At 41.0% G+C, this 22,971-nt stretch overlaps 1 protein-coding gene across 3 annotated transcripts in view; it reads left to right on the plus strand.

Moving 5' to 3' along the window:
* Positions 1 to 22,971, plus strand: part of LOC125350228 (SPHK1 interactor, AKAP domain containing) — a 118,985-nt gene that overhangs the window by 82,649 nt on the left and 13,365 nt on the right. For 2 of the 3 annotated variants that reach the window (XM_048344599.1, XM_048344602.1), the window contains exons 4-7: positions 1,899 to 1,958; positions 3,312 to 3,446; positions 6,717 to 6,972; positions 8,433 to 12,198. In XM_048344599.1, coding sequence (XP_048200556.1) covers positions 1,899 to 1,958; positions 3,312 to 3,446; positions 6,717 to 6,972; positions 8,433 to 12,198 — 4,217 coding nt within the window. Of the gene's footprint in view, positions 1 to 1,898; positions 1,959 to 3,311; positions 3,447 to 6,716; positions 6,973 to 8,432; positions 12,199 to 12,279; positions 12,340 to 22,971 lie in introns of all 3 variants that reach the window. The other variant, XM_048344601.1, reaches the window with a different exon arrangement.

A 22,971-nucleotide genomic window follows, 5' to 3' on the forward strand; every position in this document is an offset into this window, starting at 1 on the left:
TATACACCTATTTACTGGACACCTTTCTTTGATCTCTTGTTTCCTTGTGTCCTTGGTAAATGTCATGAGCTACAGGGGCAAGGCAGTGGACTTTTTTTTTTTAACAGAGGAATGGAAATTTGTCTCATCAATTCAGTAACTGCAGTCCTGGTATATGTGAACAAAAGTCTCTGAGTATTTGTAGATGCTGGAAAGTTCTCCAGAGGTAAAGTTGCAATCGCTATGTGAATATCCTCAAAACACTCTCATTCCTGAGCTGCTTCTGAGCTCCATCTTCTCTTGGGTTTCCATTTGCACCATGTGGAAAGGGATTTGTGCCCACTCCCCATTGTCCCAGAGGAAATAGACCCAGACCTCTAAATGAGTGTATGTAGCACCCCACCTTTCCCTGGTGCCCATCAAATATCCTAACGAGTAGACCCCTGTGTGTACATGTGCTGAAAAACCTTGGCACCCAGGAAACCTGAGTTGTCTCGTTATCTGAGAGTCCACCAGCAGTAAATCTTTATACTTTAGCAACATACCAACTATTTTAGTTTCTAAGGACTTCCCCAAAGCTTTCAGTTACGCGAATTTTTTAAATTTCACAAATAAAAGGGAGAGACTGTGAAACCCTGACCCCAAGTAACTAATTAAAATCAAAAGAGGTCCATAGTTCAGCAAGAACCTAATTAAGTCCAAACGCCTAACTAAATTTTTCTGATGATTTTCCCCCTCTGCTTCACATAGTTAAATCAACTAGTTAAGAATTTAAAAAAAAAAAACTTTTCAATAATTTTTAGCAGGATATAAAACTTCATTCATCTAATCTCATTTAATGGGATCCTTTTTGTTGTTGTTGGTTGTGGGGCTTGAACTCACGGCCCGGGAACTATCCCTTAGCCTCTTTGTGCGCAAGGCTAGGTCTCTACCAATTGAGCTACAGCTCCACTTCTGGTTTTTGAGTGGTTAACTGGAGATATGACTTTCATGAGGACTATTCTGCCCTGGTCAGCCAGCCTCCTGAGTAGCTAGGATTACAGCTGTGGGCCACCAGCACTCAGCCTTTAGGATGATCCTTAAGAATTTCTGTCTAGCACTTCCTTTTCTCCAGGCCTGGCAGCCGTAAGAACTGTCCTCTGTTTCTTGACAATGTATTGGCGTCTCTCCCTTCTAAGCATTGTATCTGCAGGCATCTGGCCTATTCCTGACCTTTATCTTTCAAGGATATTTTTCACTTCCTTGGAGGCTTTCCTTCGGTTTTTGTCTTTCCAATTTCAACGTGTCATAATTTACTCTATGTGGTGTGTTTAAAATTTCAATCATGAATTATTTCCCTGTTGCCTGAAATTATTACCTAATACTGTAGCTTCTGTTCTTAAGCTAACTTATTCAAGCACTTATCTAAGATGATCAACCAAAAGAAGCAAACCTATACAATACTGAAATAAATTACACAGATTTTTTTAAGCTCCTAAGCAAACCAAAATGTATTCATCAAGCCCCATGTTAAAAGTCGCTGTAGGAAGAGGGACAGGAAGTGAGAAAGAGGACAAGGAAGTGGAGAGAGATGCTCATCATAATTGTAAACTTATAAGCTTTGAGCACTTAAGTCCTTTCTCCTGTTTCATGGGATTACAATAACACCTTTTGATCTTAAAGTCTTTATTGTGTCTGCAGGCATTTTTCTTTTTACTGTGTTGGTTCATGAAAATAAAGACGATATTTCCTGGGATCCTGGGAAAAATCCGAGTAGGAGGTTGAAGATCTGCTTAGGAGCCCAACAGTGGACTGATGATTTCTATGCTAAGCTACTAAAATATGTAGGACTTTAAAAACATTTCCCCCAACTTATTTTCTTCTAAAAGGGTTGGCAGATATTTTTTAATTTAATTGGCTACTTTTGCTCTCTTTTTCAGGTCTGCTTCGTAAACTTGGATGTAAAGAAAGATGCATGCAACACAGAGCACCTCCAGGAGGTAAACGTGGACCCCTGAGCTTTCCTGGAGCCCATTACCAGGGCCACGCACATTTCCCTGGAGCAGAGCTGTTCAAGCCCACACTTTCTCTTTAGCAGCAAGGCCCTGAAGTCGATACTCTGTTCTTCCTTCCATTTAAATTCCCAATCAGAGATGATCCTCCCCCCACCCCCTGAGTTTTTTCTAAAGCCTGATTAATGGCAGCCATCCTTCCCTCTGGCTCTGAGTTTTGCCTCTTTCTGCTTTCACTAGTTTATATCTAACTTGGCTTCCTGGTTTGGGACTCATCTGGGACTTGAACTTTTGCACCTTGTAATGGTAAATTTCTCAAGTTCATACATAGTTATAAGGACTGATATAAATTCTTGATAACATATAAGCTCTTATGAGTCTACTCAATTCTTTGACACAGCTCCTGTTGTGTTATGGGAATGAAATGATATAAGACCGTCTGTCATTTCATGCCCAAAATTGAGGGGCTTGATCAACTTATCACTTGGTAAATGCTGTTTGAGGTATAACAGTATACACTCTGTGGCTTGATTATCACACAACAGAACACAAATTGTTCCATCACTTAGCTCCAAGTACTGTTATGCAATACTCAATTGTTTAGTACTTGCAGTTAGTTATATACTCTCATGCTTTCTTCCTTGGCAATGCTGTACCAAATCTCCTTAAGCCGGTTGCCTGCTGAGGTTACTCATTATGCGATTTTACCAAGCTCTGAATACCATCACCCACATCATAGTACAGGAAGGATTTTCAAAGGGAAAATATACATACAATTTTCCTTGATGGAATCCTTGTGCAGTGTCCATCAAAGAGAAAGCAGAGGGGATGAAAGCAAGTTGGCATCCCGAGAACTCTGTCTTTGATGGATTTCTATGAGTGCTTCGAGACTGTCTTTGGCTGTGGCTTACAGCAGACACACCAGATTAAATTTAATAGGATTTAATGTGCACAGTCTTCTAGGCCTGTGCTAAAGGCATAGTCAAAATCAATGTTATCCATATTTTATTATTGTCAATTTGTTTAGAACAGAATATTATTAGTACATAATTCTCTCATGAAAAATCTTGAGGAGATTATTTCCAAAGTATTGTTTATTTCACTGGTATGGTATGAATCACCAGAAGTTTGCTTTGGGAAATTGAGAACTAGAGTTTCTAAAGCTTAAGGATTTTATTTTAATCTTAACTCTTATGCTTTAATGTTATATAACTTCTTTCAGGAATAGCCATCAGTAGTGATTTACAAGAATAAATCACCCTTTCCTATAAATCATTCTAGAGGTGATATTTTAGAAATAAATAGATATCATCTAAACTAAGGAAGATTTTTGCTTTACAGAAATTGGTCAATGTTTCTCCAGATCTTCCAAAACTTATCAGCTCTATGAATGTCCAACAGCCAAAGGAAAATGAAATTGTCCTCTTAAGTGGGTTAGCATCTGGAAATCTCCAGGCAGATTTTCAAGTTTCACAGGTAAGAAACACAAGTCTTGATAAAACATTTACATTTTCTGTAGTCTGTTGAGTACAACTTGATATAAGTTCAAATGAGACACAACAACATACAAACTCTTATAATAGCATAAGAATCATGGGGGCTGGGGATATGGCCTAGTGGCAAGAGTGCCTGCCTCATATACATGAGGCCCTGGGTTCGATTCCCCAGCACCACATATACAGAAAATAGCCAGAAGTGGCGCTGTGGCTCAAGTGGCAGAGTGCTGGCCTTGAGCAAAAAGAAGCCAGGGACAGTGCTCAGGCCCAGAGCCAAGCCCCAGGACTGGCCAAAAAAAAGAATCAACCATGTCTTTTTATCTGATAAGAGTCACTATCTGTGTTTCTGCCAGGAATCTCCAGAGTTTGACAGACCTTCCTTTGTACCAATTGAAATTTGTGTTGTCTTCTCTTGATCAAGAGCAGACAAACTGGACACTGGATGTTTAGCTTCATTTTCTACAAATCTAACAGTCAATCAAACACAGGCCTGTCTTCCCCCAGAGGAACAGTATCAGAATTCTAATTTATATCCTAGGATTTGAGAATCCCATAGCATGGTCTTTCTGGTGTCATTTACTCCTTGGAAAACACCAAAGTCAACAGCTATTAAATAAAGCTGGATATGGTGGTGTGTGCCTCTCATTCTGCCTACACCGAGAATAAATAGGAAGATCATGGTCCAGGCTAGTTCTAGGGGAAAAGAATTGAGAACCTGTCTCAAAAATAGGCAGAGGAGCAAAAAAGGCTGGAATTGTGTCTCAAGTACTATGCAACACCTGCCTAGAAAGTGCAAAATTGCTTTCAATCCCAGGACACACACACACACACACACACACACACACACACACACACACACACACACACACACCAGCCCCAAGGATGAGAAACGACTTTGCTGACTCTCAAAAGGGAATGTTATTTAAAATAAATTCCAACTAAAATTGCTATTCTTATCATTGATCACGCTGGTATTCATTTTTGTTATAAAATTGTCATAAACTACTTATTAAAGAATGTAGATAAAGTGGTTCTAAATATAAAAGAGAATGTAGACTTCATTCCTTTATGACACTAACATGTATTTTAATTAACATGCTCTGCTTTTCCTATTTTTGGCAACTGCAGGTATTACTGGAAAATTCCCACTTCTTTCCAATATCCCAATTCAGGTTCACATAATGGTCCTGACCTTGACTTGAACTTGCTAGACTCTATTTAATCTAATTTACATTCTTAATTCAAATAGAAAAGTGGATTAAGCATGAAGAGAATATATTGTCTCATACAAATAAACATCTCCAGTGTGCATGGGTGGCATACGAGGATTTGACCAGTGTTACCAGGTCTGGGTTTTCCTCCTGTAACCTCTGTCTTGCTTTTTCCCGCTGAACCCATGTCAGGCATGCTTTTCTCACAAGGAGCCAATATCACTTTGGGCTCCATCTCTGTAAAGAACCTCTTCCAGGAGCCACACAGAGTATTCTTGTGGCCCATGGGTTCTCACGTACATTTCTGAACTGATCAGTACAGTCTGGGGAATTCGTTGTTCAGATTAGGTACACTTGGGTCACATGGTCACCCTTGGTGTTGGAGATGAATTTATTCCATGTGAATTGCTCAGGCAATAGGTGGGGTAGAAACGAGTGCTGTGAATTTGTCACTGGAGAGCTATCTCTCCTAGAATGAGTCTGCTGAGGAAGTTTGAACAAAGGTTGGCGAATGATATGTATGCAAAGAAAAGGTAAAGTACTTTAGGAACTAACAAAATGAATGTGAATAGGTACATATCCCCTTGTATGGTCACATGCTTATTACTCATAGATGCATATATTGAGACTCAAAAAGTATTTAAAAATGGGAAGTTCACCAACTTTAGACCCAGTTAGCTCCAACCATGGATAAGCATAGGATTCAGGAATCAGTTTTAGAAGGTGAGCATTCAAGCATAGAATACTTTCCTCCGACATTCCAAATATATTTACTCCTTCTACCAATAAGAATGATAGGTCAGAGTCCTAACGAGAATTGAGGCTGAGGGGAAGAGGTATGCATAGTTGAGCTGTTCCAGGCAAAATGTGTCCTAATTAATCATAAAAACCTGACTAAAGCTGACAGAATACTTACTATGGACCCAAAACACTGGCAGATGTGTTACTACAGGAAATAGTGGTGTACATGAATGCCTGCAATTGCAGCTACTAAAGAAGCAGAGGTACTAGGACCAAATTCTGAGGTTGGTGGTGGCAAAAGTAGGAGACCCTACTGGGAAAACAAACTGAGGCACTGAGGTGGGTCACAAGAAAGAGATTAGTTGCCTAGCAACTGTGAGGCTCTGAATATAATCCCTACTACCACCAAAAAGAAAATAAAAAGAATACCAGCTTGAAGCTAAAGCTCAATTTTAAAAAGAGAAGTAATCAAGGCAGCCAGTACATGCCCCACCTTAACAAACTTTAGTTTCTTCCTCTTCCTGACTCTAAATCCGGGCTGACCTTTTCTCAGAGCATTTAATTTAGAAAAGGTATCAGGGTAATACTTTCTCTGTCTATTTCAGATTGAAAGCTTTCTTTTTAAAAGCCTCTTTTCAGTTTTACAACCCAAGAATGCTTTTTTCCAAGACCTGGGGCCAACTCTTTGAAAAGGATCATTAAGGAAGTAGATGTGCTATCACCTAGTCTCTGGGGAAGAATTCAAACTTAACTTTTGTAGTCTACCCACTCCAATGTGAAAGTTACTCTTGTCACAAAGATAAAAATAACATTTACTTCCCTTGGATAAAGCCAATTACAAACATAGATGGCCTAGAATCTTCTCCTTAGCCTTGCTCATAAAAACCCTATTATCTTTTATCTCATAGAGCTATGAGTCTGCATTCTGCCATTTTAGCACTGTTTCAATAAATTCTTCATTGAATTTTACCCAGTTCACTTTCTGTTTTGATGAGGGAATACTAGTACTCATACATATAAAAATATAATAAAATCTAAAGATCATGTGATACAGCTAGTCTGCTTTCTTCTGATGTCTCCTTTCTTCTAAACTCTCTCCTAGATATCACATAGGTCAGTAATACTTGACTTTTTTTTTTCAGTGCATCAACAGAAGCCTACAAGGTATTTCAAGTATTTTAAGGACCACACTCCTTTTAATAGAACCTGTTGATGGAAATGGACAGGTTAGAGGTAATAGCCTTTTCCTTTCTCTCTTGAACAACTGAACAAGTACCTTCTTTTCTCTCTGCTGTTAGTGCCCTTGGCTGCCAGATATCTGCTTGGTCCAGTGTGCCAGAGGAAGCAGAGCCAACAGTACCAACTGTATCATCTTTGAAATCAACAAATTCTTGATTGGTCTGGAACTAGTGCAGGAACGGCAGCTCCACGTGGAGACCAACATCCCAAAGCTGGAGGAGGACACAAACTGCTCCCTGTCCTCCATTGAAGAAGACTTTCTCACTGCCTCCGAGCACCTGGAGGAGGAAAACGAGGTGGAAGAAAGTAGGATCGGTAAGGGAATTTCCCAATCAAATAAACATGCATTCTGAAATTAGTTGCCCTCTAAAAAAATGTCTGTGTGAGAGTGGAAAGCAGTTCCAGGACAGGTCAGTTTGGCTGATGCATCACAATGCTCGCTTGCTATGGTTTAAAAAAGGATAGGACACCGGCATGATGGGTAGAGTGCGGTGGACTCTAGAAAGATGCCTCAGGGATGCAGAAGGAAATCTAGGTGTGTTTACAGGGAAATCTTCCTACCTGCCCAGAGAATGGGGGATATCCCTGGGAGGAACACCAGCCTCACAACAACTTCTACAAAAGCCATATATCAGTTGCACCCAAGTTTGACTGGCCTGGATTTGAATCTTTGAGATATCACTTGGAGGTTAGGACATCGTATATGCGGTCATTTCAATCCTGGCTTTCTTATCAGTAATTTAAGAGTGCCATCAGCCTATAGCTAATGATGATTGGGAGGACAGAAGTAAATAGCCCACAACAGTGCTTAGGAATTACTGATGCAGGTCTTTTTCTTGACTTCTGATGGAGCCTAATGAGTGGGCTCCTCTTCCTCACCCATGACCACAAAGGAAAAAGATATTCAGTTTTATTGCCATTGCTCCTGGATCTGACCTAAGCAAAGTCCAGAGCAAATCTTGACACAAAGGCCAAACCCTTGAAGTTGGTGTAAGTACCCTCCCTGCTCCCTTTCTATCCATCTGAAAGGTTTAAGATACAAGTACTTGTGCTGCTTCCCCTGACAGAGAGGTGAGCCCCTTTCAGCTACCACACATCTGCTCCATCAATCACTCTTACTCATTCCCCCTTCCTGTCCCAAACTACTTTCAATAAATTTCCTTGGTCTTTTTTTCCTATGTGTATGTAAAATATTTTGACCATGTTCACCTTCCTTTACCTCTCATTTGCCCTTCTCTCTCCCACTAAGATATATACCAAAACAGGTCTTGTTTTGCATTCCTCTTATCTGTTGTGTTTGCCAGTCTTGGGGTGTGAACTCAGGGCCTGAGCACTGTCCCTGGCTTCTTTATGCTCAAGGCTCTTTCTCTACCTCTTGAGCCACAGCGCCACTTCTGGCTTTTCCTGTGTGTGTGGTGCTGAGGAATCGAACCCAGTGCTTCATGCATGCAAGGCAAGCACTCTACCACGAAGCCACATCCCCAGCCCCTATCTGTTTTTAATTGTTCAAAGGGCATTTCACTGTGTGTGTAACACAGTACCCCATGCACACCAAACCCCCTCCTTTATTCTCACTTTCCTCATCCTCCCTGACCCAGGTCATTTAACAGCTTCAGTTCGATTTGCTTTTCTTAAGGAAACATTCACAATGATCTGTTTAAAGGGGAAAAATATATTTAGCATTTTATGTCAGTTTTAGAGAATAATTATTATTTTAGGCCCCCAGAAACCTACTATCCAAAAAGTAACTCTGGCTCTCATTTGTTCTTCATTAGGTTATGAAAACATAAAGGTATCAACCAATGTTTTGGAAGTCAGAAAGCCATGGGAAGCCTCCTCACGGGAATGGGGTCACAGCGAGGAAAAATGTCTTTATGACCTGGAAGACAAATACTTTAGCAAACACAATATGACGTTGATTAAATCAGAACGATCTCTGGAAAGCATAGCAGAGAACAAAGTCTTGCAGAACCTAGAACCTCCTGGCACACCATCACAGCGGAAAGATGTGCCAATGGGGAATGGGCAGCCAGCCACAAACTATTATTATCCAGAACAATGTAACGATCGAAGAGAAAAATCTCAAGCACTGTCTAGTCCAACGGATGCTTATTTCTCCATGATGGGTAAGAAAGATGTACCTTCTCCTTGTGGCTCTGCCACTGAGAAGAGCACTAACTTAGCTCCAGGGGGCCATGAACATCGAAGAAAATCACTTCCTTCTCTTCAAGATGGAGAAGCCACAACCGGCGAGTATGCGACAAATTTAGCTGAATCTGTCCTGCAAGATGCATTTATTAGACTGTCTCAGTCACAGCCTGTACCACCCCAGGAACCCTCGGTCCATAGTCCTGGAGGAAGTCCTGCACTTTCCAGTGGCTATCCTATGAAAGATAGAGCGGCCCCTCGCTCATGGAATGAGCTTCCCACAATTGTCATTGTGCAGAGCCCAGACGGAGGTGAGGCTGCTTCAGAGCCGGGTAGCACCTCCTGGCTGGAGATGGAAGACTCTGTAGACAGCGCAGGCCTCCCATCTGGAGACAAGGCCAGCAGACACCCTCAGAGTGCTCTAGAAGTCGCATTAGCATGTGCAGCCACTGTGATTGGAACCATCTCCAGTCCACAGGCCACAGAAAGACTCACGATGGAGCAAGACTCCTTGGGGTCAGTCTGTTCACTGAAAGGCAGAGAGGCACTGCAAGCTCACTCATCTCCAGGACTCCAGGAACCTTCTAGCTGTGAATACTCCTTCCCATCTGCTCTCTGTGGCATGACGCAGGTGGCCAGTGCCATTGCTGTCTGTGGCCTGGGTGAAAGAGAAGAGGTGGCATGCCCCGTGAGCCCCAGGGGCCTCTTGCCTACAGCTGCAGCTTCTGAAGCAACGGGGCAGAGTATGGAGCTGGGAAAGGAAGCCATTGCCGAGGGTCTTCTCAGGGAGGCTGCTCTGGTGTTAGCAAGGCCGGATGCCTATGGCAGCATTGCAGACGTCATGGAATCCATGAACAGGAGAATCCGAACAACTGCTTCCAAACCTCAGACTCTGTGCTCAGAAAACCTCCTCCGAAACGAACTGGCACAGACCCTGTCCAATATTATCCTGAAGTATTCCTTCGATGAAGCTCACCAGAAAAATAAAATGAGCCACCTCAGCGACGGCAGCCATCCCTCTGAAACTCTGGATGCATTAATGGAAAGTACAACTCAGCTGCTGCACCATGTAATGTGCTTCACGGTCCAGAAGATGAGCCATCTTGTACAACATGGTCCATGTCCCACTTTCCTCTCCAAGGAAAACATCAGATGTAGGGAGACAGACCCCCCAGGCTGCCAGACGCTTGAGGAAGGCACTGGTCAAGGCTGGACAAAAGCCACAGAAGGCAGCAGCGGCTACCCACTTAGCAATCCACTCAGCACGAATCTCCTCTCCCACGATCCTGCGGATGACATGAATTCAAAGCAGGACAAGAGTGGAGCAAGGCCAGGGCTGTACCCGAGCCCCACGCAGCACTCGGGATTGTTGTGCAGCCACAGAGTCCTGGATGCTTCTGGTTCCACTGCTAAAGCATCCCCCAAGGAAATGGATCCGAAAAGGCTGGTGGGAGGGGATGTTCAGAGCCTTTGTCGGAGACCCAGCCTCAGTGAAAATGAATGCAGAGCCCCTTCTGAAGCAGAATGTACCCCCGCGGAGGGCAGGAGGAGAGGCAGCTCACAGGAGACCGAAGGCAGCCTGGACCCCAACGCCATCCCTCCAGGCCACGAGGTTCAGGCTAACTTGTCCATGTTAGGAGGTGACCTGGTGTTCCCGGGTTCCCCGGCTCCGTCCACACCCCCGGCCAAGCATGGCGACATCTACTGCCTTGCAGACTTTGCGGAGGAATTAGCGGAGACCGTGGTCTCCATGGCCACGGAGATCGCAGCCATCTGCCTCGACAACTCCAGCGGGAAGCAGCCCTGGTTCTGTGCCTGGAAAAGGGGGAACGAGTTTCTGGTGACGCCCAATGTCCCCTGCCGATCCTTGAAGAGGAAGAAGGACAGCCCTGGCGGCGGGAACGCGGGGGTGAGGAAGCACAAGCCACCTCGGCTGAGCGAGATCAAGAGGAAGACGGACGAGCATCCCGAGCTGAAAGAGAAGCTGATGAACAGGGTCATGGACGAGTCCCTGAACCTCGACGACGTGCCGGACTCGGTGAGCAGCTTTGCCAACGAAGTGGCGGCCAAGATCATGAACCTCACCGAGTTCTCCGTGGTGGATGGCGTGTGGCAAGGCCAGAGCTGCTCCAGGAGCCGGCTGCTGGGCGGTGACAGGTGGAACCGGCTGAAGGCCTCCAGCTGCGAGAGCATCCCCGAAGAAGACTCGGAGGCCAGGGCCTACGTGAACAGCCTGGGGTTCACCAACACCTTAAGCCAGCCCGTGAGCCGAGCCAGCTCCGTCTCCAAACAGTCCAGCTGCGAGAGCATCACCGACGAGTTCTCCAGGTTCATGGTGAGCCAGATGGAGCACGAAGGGCGAGGGTTTGAGTTGCTGCTGGATTACTACGCGGGCAAGAACGCCAGCAGCATCCTGAGCGCGGCCCTGCACCAGGCCTGCAGGAGAAACGACCACCTGAGCGTGAGGCCCAGCTGCCCCTCCAAGCAGTCCAGCACCGAGAGCATCACCGAGGAGTTCTACCGGTACATGCTCCGGGACATCGAGAGAGAAGGCCGGGACGCGCCCTCCTCCCGACGGGGCAGCCAGGACTGGAGCTCGGGTTTGCTGTCCCCCTCCGTCCGATCCCCTCTCTGCTACAGGCAGTCGTCCGTGCCCGATAGCCGCTCCCCGGGCACCAGGTTGACGGTGAACGCGCCCATCAAAGCCAACTCCTTAGATGGCTTTAGCGCCCAGAACAGCTCGCCCGACATGCTGAGCCTCCAGCCCGTGGGCAGCGCGCCCTCATCGGGTCTCTGCAAATCGGACTCGTGCTTGTATCGCCGAGGGGGCAGCGACCAGATCACCAACATGCTCATCCACGAGACGTGGGCCAGCTCCATCGAGGCGCTCATGCGGAAGAACAAAATCATCGTGGATCCTCCCGTGGCCGCTGAGGCCGGGGGTCCCCTTTCTGGCGGCGGCGGCGGTGCGCTCTTGCGAGTGGAGAAGGGGGCTCGCAGATCAGACCCAAGCCGAGGGTGCAGCGGGCCGGCCCTACACGGTCAGGACTCTGTGGATCACCCGAGCAAGGACCCTGTGGCTGAAAGCCCACATACCCCAGGGTCCTGTCCCAGCAGAATGGCTCCTCTTCCCAAGAGGGAGGGTTTCCAGCCCCCAAGAGAAAGGCCCTCGTGCCACAATGGCAGCCCTCGTAAGCACAGCCAGCAGACACTCTGCTCCAGGGACGTGCCTTTGATTCAGATCCAAACAGACCAGAGAGAAGAGTCTGCCGGGGAACCTTTCCTATCCAAATGTGCACCACTGGAGGAAAGCAAAGGGCTTCTGGAAGAAGAAAAGGCCCCAGATGTGAACAGAGGCGAAGACACAACCACAGACACCTGCCGAGCTCATAGGTAAGGGAATCACCTCTTAAAGTGGATGGGTTGCAGGTCGCTGTAGTTTGCATCTGAATTAGCATTTGTTCTAATTCGCAGGCAGATAAGGATGCAAGAACCACATTCTACAATAAAAGACACCTCTGAGTTCACACACTGGTAAGACAAGGTTGGGAGTAAATGATGTGTTTGTGTATTTTTTTTTAAGTTCAGAACAAATTGAGCTCATTCATATAGCAGAGAAAATAAAGTAACATTCTCCTCAGTAAAACTTCACACCCCATCACTTGCTAACTTTTGAAATGCATTCATGGTGGTTTTCAAGCAAAAAACAATTATTCACTTGGAAATGCTTAGATGTACATAAATGATGGTATTGGAATTTGCAGCTAAATACTTGGGCACTCATTTGGGCATTTCTACAAATGCATATGTGTACCTTCATGAGACTCATCCCCCTCCGTCATTCTCCTTCACCCCCTAGTTCCCCTTCCCAAGCCAATTTCAACACACTTTGTTCATTTTGACTGTGTTCATCCTCTCTACCCTCTGTCTACCCTCACAGTAGCACCCTTAGTCTGTACAGAACGTGTTTTTCATATCTCTCATTCTTTTTCTGTGTGTATGCATATGCTAATAATTCAAATGGGTCTCACTTCTGTGTTTCATACAACCATATACAGAATTTTATCCATTGACAGTATCACTTACTTTTACTTTCCCCATTCTCCAGATTTTCTCTAGTCAAGAGTTTCCTTTTGGGGGTTTTTGTTTCTGATGTTGTTGTTTTTGTTTTATTCCAAAGATCTTTGAGGCAAGGTACTTATTTGCCTAAAGAAAAAAAATTTTTATTCCTACTTGGTATATTCACATGAAGTCATTATATCATTCTTAGTCTATTGGGGTTTTTTTTTGTTTTTTCTATCATAAAGGTAACATATAGAAGGGTTACAGTTATGTAAGTCAGGTAATGAGTGTATTTTTTGAACAATATTGTTTTTAATTTGTAGTTAATGTTGACCAAAACAGGAGAATGTAAACAAAAATGTAAGCTCCAGGCTTTAGACAGATAAATTTCAGAGACATGTGCCGATTGCTCATTCTTTGCAAAGAGTCTGGGACTTTTAAATACTGAACTGAAATTAACAAATTAAATTCAGCCATCCTCCAATTTCACTGACTCTCCTAAGTCCTGTATGCATTTCCACTCCCAGCAGGGAAGTAGAGGGACCAACAATCACAAGTGCTAAGGGTTGCCATTGATGGAATCTCCATAGGGATAGTCAGTGCACTGTGCAGGTAGACTTGAGAAATTCCTGCTTAGACACACACTGCTGAGAATTTTACCAGTCAGATGAAAACCATAAGAATGCACAGAGAAGAAAGCATGCAAACATAAAGGAAAAAACCAAACAAACCACAAAGCCAAACCCAATGAGATAAACTCAACTAACCCACATTGTCAGTCATTGTTGGGGTATAAACAATAGTCACCAAAGGCAAGCTAAGTGAGCATGTTTTTAAAGTGATCAAAGACTGGAAGAAATAGGAAGATGTGCAATGTGAAATTACTTATTATCCTAATAATATATAATTTAATATCTTCAGGCAGTTGCCTTAACTTGAATACAAGAATGGAAAATACTTATCACAAACTCCAGTGCCATACTTGGAATCTGCTTAAACACAGAGATCATTATCCAGATAATGTTCTTAGTCTAAAGTAGTCACTAAGCTAGGAATTATTTGTGACTCAGTAGTTTAACAAGATTCATCATTGCAGACAAAAATCAAATAGTGATTTTTTAAAGTTGAATGAAATAACTTATAGAGTTTTGAACTAAATGTCACTGATATTCTGCTTAGACTATGTGTAATGTAGATGAGCTTCAGTAATATATATATATATATATATATATATATATATATATATACACATATATATGTATCTTCTAATTGACTTAGGTTTGGTCCTGATCTTGTGCAACCCTCTAAACACATGATCTCTCAACTCAAAGACTGTAAACATTCATTTTTCCATCAATGAAATAAAATATGTGTAGAATTATTCCCCTTAGAAATCAAAGTGCTGGCTCTGTTTGCAAAATTTAAGGATTACATATAGAATGTGTTTTTCATTGTAGAGCAATAGAAAGAATCGTCACTGGTATGAACTGCATTTATGGAAGCTGACCTTGGTCACATTGAGCCAGCCTCTACCTCACCTCTATGTGGAAGTAATGATGATATCTGAGGAGAATTTTTAACTGAGTGACTCAGTCATGTTAAGAATCAACAAATGTTTATGGTTGTCTTTATGGTCTGTTGTTGTTGTTGGAGGTTGAGATATGTGGTAGCCTCAATTACAGAAGAATTTCTTTTTCCTGAGTAAAACCTGCCATGAACAATGTGAGGATTTTCATAAAGACAGGAGAATTTCCAGTATTTACAGGGAGGAGGTTAATCATACTTAGATTACATTTTCTCAGCCAGGAGTGGGATTTGTCAAAATAACTAAACACAGAACTCAATTCTCCATAGGATAGTTCCACCCACTCACACGTAATAGCAAGGGAGGTGACTTAGACATTCAGTTCTGTTGGCAGTGGGGAAGTGTTGTGCTCTGAAGGTATTTTTAAGCTACCCCTAAGGGATTCTTTCCATGATTATTTAATTTTATTAGAACCTAATACATTGAAATATAAATCACTTTCACCCTTTTATTTGATAAGAGAATAACCTTCAGGTTTATCATGGAAGTCATTCCCAAACAAACATATGTTGTCCATTTGATCATTTGGGCCATGATATTTTTCAAGAGACAAGAATTATCCACCAATTATAGAGATTTTCTGTGATTTAGGATAGCCTTCTTCTTTATTTCTGAGAAAATGGTGCTCTAAACAGCATGTCCTTAACATATGTCCCTCTCTTTGATTACTAAAGAGCACGCATTTATCTTTTCATGAGTTGAGTCTTCAAGGAGTAAACAACAAACTGGGAATCCTAAACTTTCACACATCATACTTGCTGACATATCTGATGTTTTAAGAATCACATTTCATATTGTGTATTTATAGTTTCTTCATAAAACATTTATCCAAGAAACATTTGAATGTTCCCTCTGTAATAACCACTGTTAACGAGGTTGCAAGTACAGAAAAAAGTAGAGGGACTTGGTGCCTTGTTCAAAGATGGGCTGAACAGAAAAGGCATATGGAAAGCTATTGAAAAATATTTATTAGCTTTAATATAAGTATTTATTATAAATTCATTGCTGTGAAAGAAAAAATGTTGGAATGACATTATAGAGAAATAGCTTGCAAGGCAAGTGAGTTTTTGAGATGGATGTTGGTATTTTAAAGTATAGAGAAAGAAAGAGACACCCCTCCACCTTGGGAAGAACTGTAGTTGACTTTCATTTCATCATTACAATGTCCTAACCTGAAAATTCCTCCTGTCATAAATCTTAGAAATCTAGAATCTGAAATTGAGAAGTCCCTAGCATTTTGCTGAGCTGAACTTAACAGGAATGATTATAATGATAAAAATATTCAAGGCAGAAAAACAGGGGAAAACAAAATGGTAAATTAAGTCCAACTCTATGTCTAACCTTGAGGCATTTACTGTTTCAGTGGCTAAAAGTATACCTCCTAAAGGCCAGTAGAAATCAGGAAATGAGACTGTGGGTTTACAAATGATGACGACAGGAAACTTCATTCATCCATGAGCTGAGGAACACAGTTACTAACCAGATGAGAAAGCTGCAGAAATTCTCTCTCCTTGACTTAAAGTGAATCACAGACCTACATGCAAAACTGTAAGACTCCTGCAAGACAGTACAAAATTCAGATGAATTTAGAAATGATGACAGCTTCTTAGCTACATGGCCAAAGGCATAATTTATGGAAGATGTATTGACAAGTTACATATTTGAAGCAAATATCTTCTGCTCTACAAAAGTCACCTTAAGAAAGAGGAGAAGCAGGCCAAAAACTGAAGCAGAACATGTTTCTTTAAAAAATACACAATAAGGGACAGTTATACAAAATGAGAAAAGAACTGTTAAATCCCAACACAAAGAAAATGAATAGCTTGTCCTTAAATATCAACAAAAGAACTAAACAGGCCCTTTATGAAAGACACTTAAATGAACAAATAATCAGTATAAAAAGAAGCTTACATTGTGTCACTAGTAAATTGCAGATTTAAGGAGATGCTACCAAATTTCTGTTGGAGAAACCAAAACTCAAGACAAAGACAACACCAAATGTTAGTTTCATTCTTTTTCTTTGAATTTTTGTCAGTCATGGGACTTAAACTCAAGGCCTGGGTTCTGTCTTTGAGCTCTTTTGCTCAAGTTTAGTACTCTACCACTTTGAGTTATGCCTCCACTTCTGGTTTTTGAGGAGTTAATTGTAGATAAGAGTCTCACGGGAACTTTTCTGCCCAGGCTGGCTTTGAACTGCGACCTCGGATCTCAGCCTCCTGAGTAGCTAAGATTACAGCCATGAGCCACCAGCGCCCAGCTTACTTTCATTCATTATTGGTGGGAATGGGAAATGGTGCAGCCATTTTGGAAGGCAGTTTGGCAATTTCAAGTAAAATTAAGCATACTCATCATGTTACTCAACAATCACGATCCTTAATATTTGCCCAAATGAAAAAAAAAAACACATTATGTCCACATACAAAATTGTACTTAAATATTTACACAGTTTTATTTACAAAAACATGGAGCAAGCAAGCTGTTTTTCAGGAAGAGAGAAGAAAACATATTGTGGTACATCCAAACAATGGAATATTGCTCAGTACTGAAAAGAAAAAGAGATATCAAACCATGAAAAGAACTGGAGGAAGTTTGAACTGTTTGTATTGAGAATAGCCCATCATAAAAGGCAATAAACTGAATTATCTCGACTCTATGACATTCAGGACAAAGGTAAAACAATACAGACTACAAAAAGATGAATTGTACCCAAGGGTTATAAAGACGGGATGAAGAGGCAGCGCTCAGAGGATTTGAAGGACAATGAAACTATATAATCCTTGGCAATGATAATGAGTATGTGTCATTGCTGAGGTTTAAATGTGTCCCCTAAAAACCAGATTGAAAGTTTACTCCCCAGTGTAACAGCATTAGGAAGCAAGGAGTTCTACTGAGAAATTTCAGGTCCTGAGATCTCCACTCTCATATACAGATTAATACATTAATACCAATTATTAAAGAGCTCAAGATACAAGTTTGATCTCATCCTCTCTTGCCCTTCACTTTCCACCACTTAATGATATTGCAAGAAGATCCTCCAAGATGCAAGCCCTTGACCTAGAATTCTTGACTCAGAACTACGTGCCAAACTTCTATTATATACAAATTACTTAGCTATTTGTCAAAACACATGTACACCTAGCTCCAAAGCTATTTGCAATGTGTTCTGCTGGCAATGGATGACAAAGCTGTGTCAATATAGGTTCATTGAAAGTAGCACTATATCAGTCTACTGTAAGATGCTAACTAAGCTAAAGGGGAGAGAAAGATGGATAAAAGGTAACTATATGTTTTTCGATCTACTTTCCTATAAACCTAAAGCTAAAGCTTAACATTTAAAAAAAAAAGGCTAAAAACTTTAAATACAAGAGAATTCACAGAAAAATCCTGATGCATCTTCCATAAAGATAAAACAAAACTAAGTGTTCATATAAGGCTACACATTAAGAGAAAAGAATAGTGATGGAAACTTTAACCTACAGAGAAAAGAAATGCCACAAGTTGCAAGTAGTATAAGCTAATATAAAACACCTGCTTCATTTGTTCATTTGTTTCTTCATTGCTAGGTCACATTTTTTACATTTCCACACACCCCAGTCGTTTAAAAGACATTGCCTATTTAAAATAGAAAAAAAGGTGTTTTATGACATATGGGGGAGTGTATATATACACATATATATACACACATATGCACAAAAAGAAGGATATTTTTATAAAGGTTTCACATTATAGTTGAATCTGCAAAATAGGTAGGCTTATTAAGTTAAGAGACAGTGGGTTTTTAAAGTTAAAGATGAATTTCATAGATCCTGATTAAACTTTTCAAAGATAAAACAAAAAGTTGTGAAGTAAACTTTTGACATAAAATGCTAAAAATTGCTTAATTGATTAGGAGAAATGCAGAAGTAGAAAAAGGAACGAAGAACAGATTAGACATATAGAAAGCAATTATCAAAATAATATGTTTAAGTAAAACTTCATTAACAATTATTTATTTCAGTTAAAAGACAGAAATTGTCAGATTGGAGAAATATGGAAAATCTTAATATAACAACTTATAAGAAATGTACTTCAGATATAAAAATGCAAGTAGGTCAAAAGCAAAAGCATGGAAAATAACCCTGAAAAACAGCTGTGCTAGTGTCAGTCTAAGTAGTCTTCAGGACAAAAAAGTGCTATCAAGATAAATAAGGATATTTATTATAAAACGTTGTTATTTAGGTCAATTCATCAAGAGAACATAGCAATTTTAAATGTGAAGCCATCCGATTAATATAGCCCCAAACAATGTAAAAAGAAAAGTAGAAAGGAAAACATACAAACACAAAATTACACCTGGATAGTTAAGCTTCTCTCAGTAACTGATAGAGTCACAGGAAGTGAATAAGCCATTCAAGACATAAGCAACCTTCAAAATGAACCTGACCTAATTAACACTTGTAGCTACTTCATCCACAAGAGCAAAATATTGTTTTTCAAGTGGACTTGAAACATTTACCAAGATGCCCTTATGGTCACAAACAAATCCAAATGCATCAAGCATAATTGTAATCATATAGAATATGTTCTTCGGGAATAATGAAATTAAAGTAAATAATAAAAGCTAAATAATAAAATGAGGTCTGGAAAATTTTCCAAATCATTTAGAAACCATCTCTAAATTATCTACTACTGGTCAAGAATTGTCACAAGGGAAATTAAAACAAATATTGAATGAAAATGTAAACATTTGTGAGCTAAAATTTTGCAGTAAGGCAATGCACAGAAACACATACATATTTTTAAATGTTTAAATGTTTTTCTGTAAACAACATATTCCACCTACAGAAGCTCTAAAAGAATAATTGAACTCAACCCAAAGTAATATAAAGAAGGAAATAATAGCAGTGAGAGCACAGGTCAATAATTATAAAAGACAGAATACAGAAGCCAAGTATTTTAGTCCAAAATGAATGGGTATGTACATACTTATGCATCACAAATTGAAGCAAAATGTGTAAGATAGGAAATTCCATTTATTGTTCTTTCTCATTTCAAAGAACTGAGAAAGAAACTAAGTACCCGTGTGAGTCATTAGAAAGTGGACTTTGACTTTAGCTGTATATTTACTTTTATTCTTACCTACCCCTGCCAAGTGAATTTGGTCTCCCACAGAGTAATGATTTAAAATTACTTCTTAAAGTAAATGTAGTTAGGCTTAGGCTATATAAAGTAAATCACCTTACGGAGATATTGGTGCTATTATGGTTCAGGTGGAGTGTGGGCATGTAAGAGTTAGGAAAGGAGTTTAGTCCTGTATGGAATTAGGGCTTAGTAATCTCCTAGATTCCTGCCAGCTCAGGTTCTTTAAGTGGATTTCCATGACATGAAGCTCTCTAAAGCCCAGAACAGGAATCATGTGATCAGAAACCATCTGCATGCCTCTGTAGCACACATCTGGGTATTATTCCCAAATATATGGGCAGAGCTAAACATTTCTCTCAAAAGAAAATGAACATTAGTATTTTGGAATTTCCAATTATATGCCATGGGACATGAGCTTTACTGTAAGCAGAGCATGAAATTGAAATAAAATAAAGTTTACTAGCAGACTCATTTTTTTTAATCCTGGACCTTGTTACATGTCAATCACTGGGATGTACCTCCTTTCATAGCAAGAAATGCTCGGAAATGGATTTTGCGGATAAGAGGAAGCTGGAGATAAGCTGGAAAAGGAATTAACCCAGGAAATTATTCTTAACTAGGCAAACGAGTTGTGTCAAAGCCTTCTCCTTTACCCCTGCACTTGGTTCATTTACGTGTTTTGTGCAGTATGTCATTTGTCATTGGTGAAGCACAACTTCATTTGAATTTAAGTAAATACAGTCTCCTGGGCTGCACCTAGTCTTCCTCTTACTCCCTTCTCCATTTGTCAAATTCTCATCATTTTAGGAAGGGGAATCTAGTTGATTATCGCTCTGAAGCCAGCCACATATCTACCTCAAGGCTATCCTTTTCTGAAGGAATGTTGGAGGCAAGAATCCCATTTTTAAAAAATCCTTAAGAATCAAAATTTGCCTTCCAATAAGGGGGCTTAATTTTTAATCAAATCCCAAAGAGCACATAGTTGGAACTCTACTTTCCATGCTGTAACTCTTTTAATCTTTAAAGTATAACAGAACTAATTGTAATGTTAAGAAAAATCTCATCAACCTTTCCACGAGCCAATATGCTATTTTAAATGAAAGAAGCTAAGCATCTCCAGTTATGTTTACTGGCAACTCTCTGAGATGGAGAATTATGGGAACATAAGTTGTAAGGGACTGCTCTCCTGAAATAACTATATTATATACACTGGAGTAAGGAGGTGGGAGGGGCCAAATTGGGTGGAGCATGAAGATTGGGCTCATGTATTTGCAGCTAAGATCACAGCATGTCCTTCCGGAACCCCTCCAGCTGGGATAGACTGTCAAGTTGGTACAAATGGAGGCAAGTAGGCTTTATAGGTCTTCATTAGTCAGTCATTAGAACACTCACTAGGAATGGGTACATCCTTGGCGGGGCAGTTCCTTGCCCAAGGGTTATTCCCATTGCGCCTGGCTGGCAGTCAGGCTTTTCCACAGTGGGTGTAAAATGGCCTGGAGAAAAAGCTTTGCAGTATCCACTGCCCTTAAGTGACTCCATTGCCAGTTAAGGAATTCCCTTTTGCTTCTTGCTTTTGATCTTTGATGTCATTGTCCTCAGCACTGCTGGTATGTGATGATCCCCTAGGTGGTTTCAAGAGAGGAAGTCCACATTATTTATGTGCATTCAGGGATACTGAGCCCTGAGCACTGGTAATTGGATTAAAGAGAGATTGAACATTAGCCCTGCAAGTAAAGACTTCTAGAAAGAGGGAGAGACTGGGGCCACTGGCTTTACAGTCAAGGAAGGTGAAGTGGAGACCATCCAGTTCTCGCTGTGGATTTGGATTTGCTTATAATCTAGTGCAAACTTTCTTTCCTCACTTTCTCTCTCTCTCCCTCTCCCTTTCTGTCTCCCTCTTCCCTAACCTACATCTCTCTTCCTGCCTCTTATACCTTTCTTTTCTTCTTTCTGTCTGCTCTTCCTTCCCCTCCTCTTTTCTATATCTCCTTGTTGAACTATTTGAACTCTGGCTTTGTAATTTTGAGGCCCATCTCTAATGTTTACAAACTTCACAGCCAATAAAGTAGCATACTTTCCAGGGACTAGAACATGGGCCCTAGAATGCCCGTGTGTGTGTGTGTGTGTGTGTGTGTGTGTGTGTGTGTGTGTGTGTACTGAAATAGGCAAGCAAATTAGAAATCAAGTTAATGAAGGACTGGCTTCAGCAAGTGGTGGCAGTAGAGAATGCTAGAAACTGCCACACATTTGTACCACAGATATTTAATACACTTGTACACAAGAAACCACCACACTTCCAATACCACAGATATTTAAACTTGCCTATAGTGCAAGATCTCAGAGCTCTCACAGTTTCTTACCGAACAAGCAGAGTTATTTAAGTTGAAAATACAGGTCCAACTCTAAAATTAACCACTTTTAGCAGCCACTTGTTCTTCTAAATAATATTTGACATTCCTGTAACTCTACCCCTAATATATAAATAGGGTGAACAGTTTAATACTATATGTTATGAACACATAGCTATGTACACTTATTCTCAAGTCAGGAAGCATAAATAAAGAAAATCAGATAAAGTTCTTTGACATTGAGAGAGAGAGACAGACAGACAGACAGATAGACAGAGAGTGTGTGTGTGCACCTCTCCTGGTGGGATTAAAGAAGGATTCAGTGAGGTGGGAGTCTGCTAGCTGAGCCTTGAATGGTGATAAGAACCAAGAAGTGCTATTTTATTTAGGGTTCTTAATGAGCTATTTAATCCACATAAGTAATGGCAATTGACAGGTACTGGATACTTACATTCCTGGCACTAAGCTAAATATATTAAAAAAAAATTGTATTTTCTTGTTTACTTCTTCCACACATCCATGTGAGGTAAGACTTTTTCTTTTCCTTGCTGGATAATAAACCCAGGACTTCACATATGGTCAGCACATATGTGTTCTATTGCTGACCTTCATTCCCACCTAAAAGGTATTAGTTTTTAGAGAAGGGCCTTAATTTCTACAAGTTCAACAGGGGATAGATGATAGAACTGCAATCTTGAGCAATTGTATGGCAACTTTAAAAACTCATTTTCTTTCCACATTTGGTTAGAAAAACCACCAGCTAGACAACATCCAGGAGACACAGGTGTGTTGGAGAACAAATAGATTTTGTGGGGGGAGAGGGTTGTTAAGGAGTGAACAGGAAGAGACAGAGGAAGCTGGCTAGGCAGGAGAAGTTCGTGAAGGATTTAGCTTTAGGAAGTTCCTGGAGGGTCTTGGCCAGATTGGCCAACAATATATTTTGGAACACTAATAAATCAGCAATGTAATGAAGGTTTTGAAAGAAGAGGAGATGTCCCTGATTCAAGCAAGAACGACTGTGTAATGCCTCAAGTGTCAAAACTCAGAGTC

Source organism: Perognathus longimembris, chromosome 4, assembly GCF_023159225.1.
Source record: "Perognathus longimembris pacificus isolate PPM17 chromosome 4, ASM2315922v1, whole genome shotgun sequence".
NCBI lineage: Eukaryota > Metazoa > Chordata > Mammalia > Rodentia > Heteromyidae > Perognathus > Perognathus longimembris.